The 12,957-nt window shown below is 38.1% G+C and overlaps 1 protein-coding gene across 8 annotated transcripts in view; it reads left to right on the top strand.

Moving 5' to 3' along the window:
• SP100 (SP100 nuclear antigen) overlaps positions 1-12,957 on the top strand; it is a 137,028-nt gene that overhangs the window by 37,150 nt on the left and 86,921 nt on the right. For 7 of the 8 annotated variants that reach the window (XM_032753954.2, XM_058437552.1, XM_032753962.2 and 4 more), the window contains exons 9-11: positions 9,594-9,746; positions 10,760-10,843; positions 12,356-12,439. In XM_032753954.2, coding sequence (XP_032609845.1) covers positions 9,594-9,746; positions 10,760-10,843; positions 12,356-12,439 — 321 coding nt within the window. The remainder of the gene's footprint in view (positions 1-9,593; positions 9,747-10,759; positions 10,844-12,355; positions 12,440-12,957) is intronic. The other variant, XM_058437573.1, reaches the window with a different exon arrangement.

Genomic DNA, 12,957 nt, shown 5'->3' with positions numbered 1-12,957 from the left:
GGTCCATCCTCACACTGCTAATAAAAGACTGGACAATTTATAAAGGAAAGGGGTTTAATTGACTCACAGTTCAGCATGGCTGGAGAGGCCTCAGGAAACTTACAATCATGGCAGAAAAGGGGAAGCAAGCACGTCCTTCTTTACATGGCAGCAGGAAGGAGAAGTGCAGTGCAAAGGAGGGACAAGTTCCTTATAAAACCATCAGATCTTGTGAGAACTCACTCAGTGTTGTGAGAACAGCATTGAGGTAAGTGCCCCCATGACTCAATTACCTCCCACTAAGTCCTTCCCATGATATGTGGGGGTTATGGGAACTACAATTCAAGATGAGTTTGGGTGGGGACACAGCAAGATCATATCAGCATCCTACTCTTGTTTCTAACCTTAGAGGGAAATCTTTCAGCCACAGGTACTAGCTGTGGGCTTGTCATGTATGGCCACTATTGTGCTGAGATACATTTCTTCTGTATCTATTTTGCTGAGAGTTTTTATCATGAAAAAATGTTGAATTTTGTCAAATGCTTTCTCTACATCTATTGAGATGATCATATGGTTTTTGTCCTTCATTCTATTAATGTGGTGTATGACCTTTTAGATATGTATATGTTAAACCATTCTTGCATCCCAGTGATAAATCTTATTTGATCATGGCGTTTAATGTGCTATTGAATTTGATTTGATAGTATTTTGTTGAGGATTTTTCATATACATTTATCAAGGATAGTGGCCTATAATTTTTTTTTCTTGTAGTGTTCATGTCTAGCTTTGGTATCAGGGTAATGCTGGCTTCACAAAATGAGTTTGGAAGTAGTCCCTCTTACTCAATTTTTAAGAAGAGTTTGAAAAGGATTGCTATTTGTTCTTTAAATATTTAGTAGAATTCAACAGTGAAACCATCTGGTCCTGAGCTTTTGTTTGGTGGGTGGTATTTTATTATGGATTAAATCTTACTCATTATTGGTCTGTTCAGATTTTCCTGTTTCTTTGTTATTCAGTCTTGGTAGGCTGTATGTGTTTAGGAATTTATCCATTTCTTCTAGGTTATCCAATTTGTTGGCATTAAATTGTTTATAGCAGTGTCTTATGAGTCTTTGTATGTACATGGTATGAGAAAGGTAGTGTCTCCTCTTTCATTTCTGATTTTATTCATTTGAGTGTTCTCTCTTTTTTCTTAGTCTAGCTAAAGGTTTCTCAATTTTGTTTATTTTTTCAAAAAGCCAATGCTTTGTTTTGTTGATCTTATTTTTTTCTAGTTTTAAACTCATTTATTTCTGATCTGATATTTATTGTTTCCTTCTTTCTGCTAATTTTTGCCTTAGTTCTTCTTCTTTGTCTAGTTTCTTGAGGTGTAACATAGGTTGTTTGAGATCTTTCTTCTTTCTTGATGTATTCTTGTGTTTATTGCTATAAACTTCCCCTCTTATAACTGCTTTTGCTATATCCCATAAGTTTTGATATGTTACATTTCTATCTTCATTTGTCTCAAGATTTAAAAATTTTTTTCCCTTTAATTTCTTCATTGACCCATTGGTTATTTGGGAGTGTACTTAATTTCCATGTATTTGCAAATTTTTCAGAATTCCTCGTTATTGATTTCTAATTTCGTATCATTGTGGTCAGAAAATATATCTGATATAATTTCAGCCTTCTTTACTTTGTTAAAACTTGTTTTGTAACCTAACATATGATGTATCCCGTAGAATGTCCCATGTACAATTGAGAAGAATGGTACTTTTCTGCTTGTAGAAAAAATATTCCATAAATGCCTGTTAGGTCCCCTTGGTCTAAAGTATAGTTTAAGTTTGATGTGTTCTTATTGATTTTCTCCCTGGACAATCTGTCCATTGCTGAAGGTAGGGTGTTGAAGTCCCCTAGTATTATTGTATTAGTCTCTCTTTCCTTCAGATCTATTAATATTTGTTTTATATATTTAGTTGCTCAAATATTGGGTGCATATGTTTACAATTGTTATATCGTCTTGATAAGTTGACTCCTTCATCATTACATAATGACCATCTTTTTTTTTTTCTTTTTGTTTCTTTTGTTTTTGTTTTAGTTTTTGTTTTGGAGACAGGGTCTTGCTCTGTCACCCAGGCTGGAGTGCACTAGTGCAATCATGGCTCGCTGCAGCCTCAGCCTCCTGGGCTCAGGCAATCCCCCCAAGTAGCTGAGATGACAGGCATGTACCATCACATTTGACTAATTTTTTTTAGTTATTTATAGAGACAGGATTGCCCTATGTTTCCTAGGCAGGTCTTAAACTTCTGGGCTCAAGCAATACTTTCACCTCAGCCTCCCAAAGTGTTGGGATTACAGATGTAAGCCACCATGCCTGGTTTTATCATGACCTTTTTTGCCTTGTTTTATATTATTTGATTCAAACTGTATCTCATCTGATGTAAGTATACCTATGCTTTCTTTTTTAAATTTTTTTATTATTATACTTTAAGTTTTAGGGTACATGTGCACAATGTGCAGGTTTGTTACATATGTATACATGTGCCATGTTGGTGTGCTGCACCCATTAACTCGTCATTTTACATTAGGTATATCTCCTAATGCTATCCCTCCCCACTCCCGCCACCCCACAACAGGCCCTGGTGTGTGATGTTCCCCTTCCTGTGTCCATGTGTTCTCATTGTTCAATTCCCACCTATGAGTGAGCACATGCAGTGTTTGGTTTTTTGACCTTGCGATAGTTTGCTGAGAATGATGGTTTCCAGTTTCATCCATGTCCCTCCAAAGGACATGAACTCATCATTTTTTATGGCTGCATAGTATCCCATGGTGTATATGTGCCACATTTTCTTTTTTTTTTTTTTATTTAAAAATTTTTTTTATTCTTATTATACTTTAAGTTTTAGGGTACATGTGCACAATGTGCAGGTTTGTTACATATGTATCCATGTGCCATGTTGGTGTGCTGCACCCATTAACTCATCATTTAGCATTAGGTATATCTCCTAATGCTATCCCATTCCCCCTCCCGCCACCCATGTGCCACATTTTCTTAATCCAGTCTAGCGTTGTTGGACATTTGGGTTGGTTCCAAGTCTTTGCTATTGTGAATAGTGCTGCAATAAACATACATGTGCATGTGTCTTTATAGCAGCATGATTTATAATCCTTTGGGTATATACCCAGTAATGGGATTGCTGGGTCAAATGGTATTTCTAGTTCTAGATCCCTGAGGAATCGCCACACTGACTTCCACAATGGTTGAACTAGTTTACAGTCCCACCAACAGTGTAAAAGTATTCCTATTTCTCCACATCCTCTCCAGCACCTGTTGTTTCCTGACTTTTTAATGATGGCCATTCTAACTGGTGTGAGATGGTATCTCATTGTGGTTTTGATTTGCATTTCTCTGATGGCCAGTGATGATGAACATTTTTTCATGTGTTTTTTGGCTGCATAAATGTCTTCTTTTGGGAAGTGTCTGTTCATATCCTTCGCCCACTTTTTGATAGGGTTTTTTTTTTTTTCTTGTAAATTTGTTTGAGTTCATTGTAGATTCTGGGTATTAGCCATTTGTCAGATGAGTAGGTTGCGAAAATTTTCTCCCATTTTGTAGGTTGCCTGTTCACTCTGATGGTAGTTTCTTTTGCTGTGCAGAAGCTCTTTAGTTTAATTAGATCCCATTTGTCAATTTTGGCTTTTGTTGCCATTGCTTTTGGTGTTTTAGACATGAAGTCCTTGCCCATGCCTATGTCCTGAATGGTATTTGCCTAGGTTTTCTTCTAGGGTTTTTATGGTTTTAGGTCTAACATGTAAGTCTCTAATCCATCTTGAATTAATTTTTGTATAAGGTGTAAGGAAGTGATCCAGTTTCAGCTTTCTACATATGGCTAGCCGGTTTTCCCAGCACAATTTATTAAATAGTGAATCCTTTCCCTTTGCTTGTTTTTGTCAGGTTTGTCAAAGATCAGATGGTTGTAGATATGCAGCACTATTTCTGAGGTCTCTGTTCTATTCCATTGATCTATATCTCTGTTTTGGTACCAGTACCATGCTGTTTTGGTTGTAAGTATACCTATGCTTTCTTTCTTTCATTTCCATTTGCATGAAATATCTTTTTCTATCTTTTCACTTTCAGTCTATGTGTGTCCTTAAAAGTGAAGTGAGTGTCTTGTAAGCCACATATACTTGGTTCATGTTTTTTGAATTCATTCAGCCACTCTATGTCTTTTGATTGGAGAATTTAATCTATTTACACTTAATATAATTACTGATAGGTAAGTACTTTCTAAAACCATTTTGTTTATTGTTTTCTGGTTGTCTGTAGGTTCTTTATTCCTTTCTTTCTCTCTTACTGTCTTCCTTTGTGATTAGGTGATTTTCTCTAGTGATACACTTTGATTACTCTTTATCTTTTGTGTAATCACTGTAAGTTTTTGCTTTGTGGTTAACATGAAGTTTACACAAAACATCTTATAACAGGCTATTTTAAGCTGATAACTTAATTTTGATTGCCTACAAAAACTGCACTTTTACTTTACTCCCTCATTTAAAATGTTTGATGAAAGAGTTTACATCATTTTATATAGTGTATACCTTAACAAATTATTGTAGCTACTTTTTTTTAAAAAAATTGTCTTTTAACCTTCGTACTAGAGGTAGAAGTGATTTACACACCACCATTACAGTATTAGGGTATTCTATATTTTGACTGTATATTTACTTTACCAGTGATTTTTATACTTTCTTATATTTTTATATTATTAGTTAGCATTTACTTCTTTCAGCTTTAGCATTTCTTGTAAGACAGGTCTGGTGGTAATGGATGTATTCATCTTTTGTTTTCCCGAGACAGTCTTTATCTCTCCTTTATTTCTGAAAGACAGCTTTGCCAAGAAAAGTATTCTTGGTTGTCAGGTTTTTTTTTCTTCCTTTGGCACTTTGAATATTTCATTTCATTCTCTCCTGATCTGTAAGGTTTCTGCTAAAAAGCCCACTGCTATCCTTGTTAAAACTCCCTCATATGTTAGTTGCTTCTTTTCTTTTATTGCTTTCAGGATTCTCTCTTTGTCCTTGAATCTTGACAGCTTGAGTATAGTATGTTTTGGTGTAGTCTTATTTGCACTGAATCTGATTGGAGACCATTGACCTTCTTGTACCTGGAAATTTATATCTTTCACCAGATTGGCAAGGTTTTATACTATTATCTCTTTAAATTAACTTTCTACTTTTGTCTTTCTCTTCCCCTTTATGAATTCCTGTGATTCAAATATTTGCTCTTTTGATGTGTTTCATAAATCCTGTAAGCTTTCTTCATGACTTTTCATTCTCTTTTCTTTTTCTTCTCTGACTGTATTTCAAATAACCTGTCTTTGAGTTCATATTCTTTCTTCTGCATGATCAATTCTGCTGTTGATGCTCTCTGATGCCTTTTTAAATTTCATTCATTGTATTTTTCAGCCCCAGAATTTCTGTTTGATTTTTTAAATAATTTCAATATCTCTGTTAAACTTCTCATTTTGGTCATTTATTGTCTTCCTAATTTTAGTGAATTGTTTCCTATATTTTCTTAAGGTTTGCTGAGATTCCTTAAAACAATTATTTTGAATTCTGTGTAAGGCAGTTTTTTATCTCCATTGCTTTGGGGTCTGCTATGGGGAGATTATTGTGTTCTTTTGGTCATGTAATGTCTCTTTGGTTTTTATGTTTCTTGTTGCCTTACATTTATGTCTGTGCATTTGAGAAAGTAGGAATTATTCTAGTCTTTGCAGGGTGACTTTGTCTGTGAAAGCCTTTCACCCTATTTAAAGATTCTAGGAAGGCCATCTGGCATGGTGCAAGGGCAAGCTTGCTGCTAGAGTCCTCAAGCAGGCTAGTCTGGTGCCTAGGACAACCAGTGGGCAGATCTGTGCTGGGGGGAACCTTGAGCTAAAATCTGCAGGGCTCTACATCACTGGTGCAGGCTTCTTCAGGCACTTCAGTAGGCATGAAGACCGGTGCTATTGAAACCAGCTTGCTGCTGGGATGGTCCTAAAGCCCAGTGCCACTGGGTCCAGTTTGGCACTCGGTCTGGTCTGGATTGTGGGGTCACTGAGGTTGAAATAGTGCTGTAGGAGGCTGGAGACTGAGTTTGCAGGGCTGGCCTGAATCCTAGGGCTGCAGGATTTAGGTTGGGGTCAGGGTGAGCTTGGAGGTTCAGACCATGGGTACTGTCTAGAGTCTGGGGCTTTGGGAGCCAGGTTTTACTGAAGATGGTTCTGTGGTGTGGGTCTAAGGCAAAGTCTGGTGCTCACTTCCTTCTCCTTTCCCCAGGCATATGGTATCTCTCTCAATGCTGTGCTTCCTGGAGTTGGGGAAGGTAACACGGTGAAACTTTTCTTCCTGCCCTTTTCGATGTGCTCTTTCTTATTTCTGTGTTACACCCAGGTGCTGTGATCTTTCATCTGGTTTCCTCAGCTCTTGCAAAGGTATTTTCGCACATAAGTAGTTGTTCACATCAGTGTTTCTGCAGGGGAAGGAGGGCTGGAGAGTCCTAGTCTCCCATTTTGCTCTACTTCTCCCCAATTTTCTAATTATATCTTTATTTTTCTATAAGCACAAAACTTTCCTTTGTTTTCTCATACTAACTGCATATGCCCACCCAAGACACACAGACTTTGTTCACAGACTCTGGCTGCTTTTAACAGATGTGAGATGGAAGGGAAAAAGAGAATGAGTCTTTTTAACAGAGGGACTGTCCCTGGTTAGAGAATGCAAGAAGAAAGAATACAAAAGAGGTCAACTAGGGAATATTAAATAACAAAATACAGTTGACCCCTGGACACTGTGGGAGGTTAGGGGTACCAATGCCTTATACAGTAAAAAATTTGCACATAATTTTACCTTCCCCAAAACTTAACTGCTGTTGACCAGAAGCCTTACTGATAACATAAACAGATGATAACACGTTTTCCATATGTATTATGTGCTGTATTCTCACAATGAAGTAAGATCTCCAAAGGAAAATGTTATTAAGACAATCACAAGGAAGAGAAAATATATTTACTGTTCATTAAGTGGCAATAGATAATCATAAAGATCTTCATCCTCATCATTGAGTAGTTTGAGAGGGAGGAAGGAGAGGAGGGATTGGTCTTGCTGTCTGAGGGGTGGCAGAGGTGGAAGAAAATCTGCATACAAGTGGACTTATGTAGTTCAAGCCCCCGTTGTTGAAGGGTCAACTGTATATGAGTGAGACAGATTTTAGATAAAGTGACATGGTATCCATACATTGCGATGTTGTGGAGTTGTTGAATAGAAATATGTTGCAAGTTACTTTTCAGAAGTTATCATGAAAACGTAGAAATTATGCATGATGCTGCTTGTCAGATTTGCAAAGGAAGGAAGCCCAGGTGAAAGACCTTCAGGAAGGAATGGCAAGTGGAGGGACTCTGGTGTGGTAGACAATGGCACTGGAAGAGACCTTTCGTAATGACTGGAATGTTTGAGATGAGGAAGATATAGAAAGACAAAAAGTGATATAGCACTCACACATCAGATGCAAAAGTATTTTTGAAAAAAAATGACATAGAAGAAGCTTGCAGAGGTAACATTAATAATTAAGAAATAAAGGCTGACTCAAAGCAGGTAGGAAATGTAACAGAGATGCAACATTACATATGGGACAAAGGCCTGGCACGAGGTGAGGCAGGGAGGCCCTCAGGGCACAGCATGTAAGGAGGTCTCCCTTGGCATGTGAGACTGAGCTTCCTTAAATTTTAGGCACCCCATAGCACCACCTTCACATCACCCTAGTTCTGTCTCTAAGAGGCAATAATTTTTAAAAAGTGTAGATAAAAAGAATATGAATAGAAAAAATACAGAGGGAAATAAATACCAAGAAATAGGGAAAATGGAGGGAGGCACAAAAAGAAGTATGCAGAAAATGAGTTAAAGGGCAATGAATGAAAAATTGGTAGAGAGTGGATCATGCAAAGAAGGGAAGAGAGAAGACAAATCAAGACATTCTCTGATCTGAGGAGACAAGAGCTAGAAAGGAGGCACAGGGTCTCCTATTACTATGGAGAAGGACCAGCTGACCCCTTATTCAAATGGCCCCTGTGACTCCACCTCCACCCCCAGATTACAATAGGCCTCTCCTCAGGCGTCACTTCCTCTCCATGGCTCAATCACCGTCTAGGATCTGTTGATTTCTAAACATACGTCTCCAGCTCAGACCTGTCCTCTTGACTCCCTTCCCCAATTGCCTGAAGACCTTTATTTAAAGACCCGAAGAACATCTCTCTTTGGAAGCTGCATCTGTCGTCTATTGCTGTGTAATGTAACAAACTATCCTGAAACTTAGTGGCTTAAAACAATCATCATTTCATTTGCCACTTGTGTCAATCCCAACTTTAAAATATCTCTAACTTGTCCATTTCTCTTCATCCCCAGCACGAACACCCTAATCTAGAACCCTGTCACTCTCACTAAAATTAGAGGAACAGTCTCCTGTCTGGCCCCCAATCTTGCTCCTCTCAAGTCTGCACTTTGGCTGAACGGACTTTTCCAAAATAGAAACCAGTTGATATGACTTTCCTGTTTGAAACCCAGTGCCTTCGTGTGGCCCTTAGCAGTAGGTCAACACTGCTTGGAGTGGTGAATTGAAGGATGTCTACCACGCACCTGCGCGTTCCCCATCACCCACCTCTCGCCCCTTCATGCCACATTCCCACCACACTAAGCTTCCTGTACTTACTGGAATTTGCCAAGCTCTCTTTCTTTCATCTCTGCCTTTATATATGCTTTTGGGAAAACAGTTTGGGGTAATCTTCCAAAGCTGAAAATATACATACCCTATAACCCAACAATTATATTCCTCAGCAGAAACCAACAGAAATGTGTATTATGTCACCAAAACACATAGAAAAGAATGCTCAGGGCAGCATTATTCATAGAAGCCAAATGCTTGAAATTGCACGAATGAATAAATAATTCATGGCTTATTTCTATAATGGAATACTATCTAATAGTGAAAATAATTATACAAAATGAATACAGATGACTTTCACAAGCATGTTGAGTAAAATATCCATACAATTTTCGGGTATTTGGCTTCTTTTGGGAGATCTATATATATTGAGAGAGAGGTAAAGGGAGAGAGAAAGAGCGGAGAGAAAAGAGATGATTCCATTTTTATAAATTACACAACAAGCAAAATTAACCTTGGTGTTGGAAACTTCGATGGTAGTTGTCTTTGAGCAAGTTAGTGGAAACAGTTAGTGGGAAGTGTCACTAGGAGGTGTTTGGGGTATTGGTAATCTGTTTCTTGATCAAAGTGATTTACTTCCTTCGTGATCATTCAAAACCCACTTTTATTCATGTGTCTTATACTGCAATTATAATTTTTATTTTTTTTATAAAAAGCAAAATATTAACCATCAAAGAATGAGAAGAGTAGGTAAAGGGAAAGGTAAAAAACAAAACAGAGCCAAGAGAGGCACAAAGGAAGGGACAGAGTTGAGCAAAAGGAAAAACAGGGAGGTGGGGTGAAGGTCTAGCCCCAGCAGTGAAATTGCAGAGAGGGGGAGTTATTAATGACAGTGAAGGAGGTCCACTGGGGAGACAAATGAAAATTCTTCATTTATCACAATTAGGCCCAGAGGCAGAGCTACACAACCATGGAATCCAAATAAATTCCTGTTCTGTGCGACTGGTGGATATAAAAAAGGAAAAGCCATTTTCTAATTCAAAAGTTGAGTGCCAAGCCCAAGCAAGAACTCATCATAACCAGGCATCTGACATAATAGGTAAGGCTGACTGGGAGAATTTGTAACTGTGAGTCAGAGTTTACCAGGTAAGAGGCTCAGGGACTTCATCAGGGACCATCGGGGCAGTGCAGGTAGCCTGGGATGGAGGCAGGAAGGGAAAGGGGCTGGCACCTGATGCAGTGAGTCTTCAGCTTGACAGAAGAAAGTCCTTAGGAGTTGGGAAAATACCAGAAGACAGAAACGGAGATAATCAGTAAGAATGTCAGAGAGGCTATTTCTGAAGTCAAAGAGGGCTGGGCCTGATGGCTTATGCCTGTAACCCCAGAACTTTGTGAGGATCGCTTGAGTCCAGGAGCTCAAGATCAGCCTGGGCAACATGGCAAAACCCTATCTCTACAAAACATATAAAAATTACCCAGACAAGATGACACATGTCTGTAGTCACAGCAACTTAGGAAGCTGAGGCAGGAGCATCGTTTGAGCCTGGGATGCGGAAGTTGCAGAAGTTCCGCCACTGCACTCCAGCTTGGGCAACAGAGCAAGACTCTGTCTCAAAAAGGAAAAAAAAAGGAAAAAATAAATAAAAAATAAAAAAGCAAGAGAGGAAGGCATGGGAGAGGAGTTTAAAAAAAAAAGATCAGGGAGCCAAGATATTCACAAGAGGAGATGGGGAGAGAAACACATCAAGACAAAGAGAGGTATAAAGAGACACCATCGCTGGAAACAGAGGGAGATGGCAGAACAAAGAGGAAAGATGAGAAGTAAAATGAGAGTGAAAGAAAAAAATAGAACGAGGGTTGGGGTAAAAACAGTGTCAGTGGATGGGCACAACTGCCTTCTGTGTGTCAATTTTATCAGCTTTTGATTAAGAACTTGGAACAAACTGCAGGTGGCATGCATTCAAGGAACACTCCAGGGTCTTGAGTTAACTTAGTTTCCTGGGTCTTCCTAGTATTCTTATTGTGGAATTTCCTGTTATTGTGGAATTTCCTGGTGCATGGACTCCTTGGTCACACCCTGAGACTCTTAATGGTTTTTGCTCCTTTGTGCAGTCATCAGCAGTGAGGACTCTGAAGGATCCACTGACGATGATGAGCCCCCAGAAGTCTTCATCTCAGCACCGAGAAATGAGCCTGGTAAGGAAGTTTGGGAGAGCAAGGCTTGGGCTGTGGGAATCTGATTTAAGAGCTACTGTTTCCTGAGGCATTTTATTCTGAGCTCATTCTGTACAATGGGTCCAGTTTATCCTGGGATCCCATTCTTTGCATTAATTTTACTTGACCTTTTTGGAAAATGCATGGAGACAAGAAATTGTTATAAACTTATTTTTGAGAATTAGCCTTCTTTCTTGATGGATTCTATTAATCCCCATACATTGATTATATAGTAGGAATAGGCTAGCCAAGTGATGAGTTTGTTTTTAAAACTAACTAGTTGCTATGCCTATATAGTGTTAGATTTGTATAGTGATTTTTATAGAGAACAGAAAACTAAATATTCCTTTATGGGAAGATCTTATTGTCATCTGATCACAAACTTTGAATAGGGTCAAAAGACATCTCATCCAACTATCTGGTGTTGGCAAAAACAAACGCCTGAGATAAAGTATTCTGAAACCTGAAGTATTGTTTCTGATAGAGTTCTTCAGCAAGTCATGGCACATTTAGTGACTTTTTGAAAGACTTTTGCAAAGTGTCTTATTTTTAAATTTACAATAACCTTAAAAGGGTAAACTGAAGAGAGATTCTTGTCCTTGTTTCCTAGATGAGAGAACACAATTGCATAAATATTTCAAAGTCATCTCCAAAATCTCATGGTAAATTAAAGGAAAGACAAGACTAGCATCCTGGATTCTGAGTTACTTCCTTTGTGAAATGAAAGAGAGAAACATTATTAAAATCTTGTATTATCTCAATCCTATTTGCAGCATGAGTTGTCATAAGATTTATAACTTTTTCGTATGCAAACTGGTTGAATTGTTTTGCCCTTTACTTTCTAGATCCAGAGGATATTAGAAACATGCCACTTTAGGGAAAATACACTAGGGAAAGACCTAAGAGCAAAGAAGAACTCATCTTGGTGTTATAGAATGACAATGTAATAATACATTCATTCTAATTGCTCACTGTATCTTTCAAAGTAAAATGTAAATTTGCATTAGTTTTTAGACAATATGTACTCTAACTTTGAAATTAATGTAAGCAATCTGCTCTAAAAAATAGTCCCAAAATATGTCTTTGGCTCAAATACATGAGGAGATTGTTTCTCAGCCTTGTAAACAATTCAAGAAGGCACTGGGTTGGTGAGAGGTAGAAGAAGCTCACATATTTAACAGAAGATCTTCAAGGTCTCCCTGCATGAAAAATAGAAGCAGAAACAAAGGAAATGTGGAATGGCAAGCAGAAGGGATAAGAAGTAAAAGAAACATGGGAAAGCAAAGGCCAAGCAAGGCAAATTTTCCCTCTGGGGACGAGAATGGAGTATCACTAACCCACAATGCAGGTTACTTGAAAGGAAAGACAAGCACGACCTATGTACAGGGGAGGACTTGCACGGATTTTCAAGGTTTTCTTATTAGGGAATTTCCTACTGAATTGATTCCTTGGTCACACGCTGAGACCTCTAAAGAATCCCGTTCTTTTGTGCAGTGATCAATAATGACAACCCTTTAGAATCCAATGAGGAAAAGGAGGGCCAAGAAGCCACTTGCTCGCGACCCCAGATTGTACCAGGTAAGGATATTAGAGTTGCAACCCGAGACTGCAGAATACCCAGAGTACAAATCCAGAGCTCTGTTTTCTCGATTAATTTCATTCTGAGTGGTCTCTTTATGCCTTGATTCCATAAATTGTAGAATATCACTTTCTACATTTAACCTCTCAGGCCCTATTGAGAAATGGAAGACATTAGAAAGGCGTTATAAACTCTTGTTTAACTGGATTTGTTCAATCGATTGATACATTGAAAATGTAGCAAAAATATGCTGGTAAAATAACAGTCTTTTTAACAACAAACTATCAAGAGTTATTATTTCAAGAGTTGAAATAATGTACTTATTCTCTACTACTACCCTTTATATTTGATAGAGCATGATAAGCACAGTCTTCCTTTGTTCATTGATAATATTGTCTTAATCACAAGCTCAGAAAGTCTTCAAAGAATACTTGGTGCTGCTATTTAATTATTAATGGGAAAAAAAAGTGACTTCAACTACACCCAAACCCAAATTATAGTTCACTCATTGGCTTAC

The sequence above is a fragment of the Hylobates moloch genome, unplaced genomic scaffold (genome assembly GCF_009828535.3).
Source record: "Hylobates moloch isolate HMO894 unplaced genomic scaffold, HMol_V3 SCAFFOLD_1, whole genome shotgun sequence".
Classification (NCBI taxonomy): Eukaryota; Metazoa; Chordata; class Mammalia; order Primates; family Hylobatidae; genus Hylobates; species Hylobates moloch.
The sequence above is the reverse complement of the archived record's forward strand: the minus strand, read 5'-3'. Positions and strand labels throughout refer to the sequence as shown.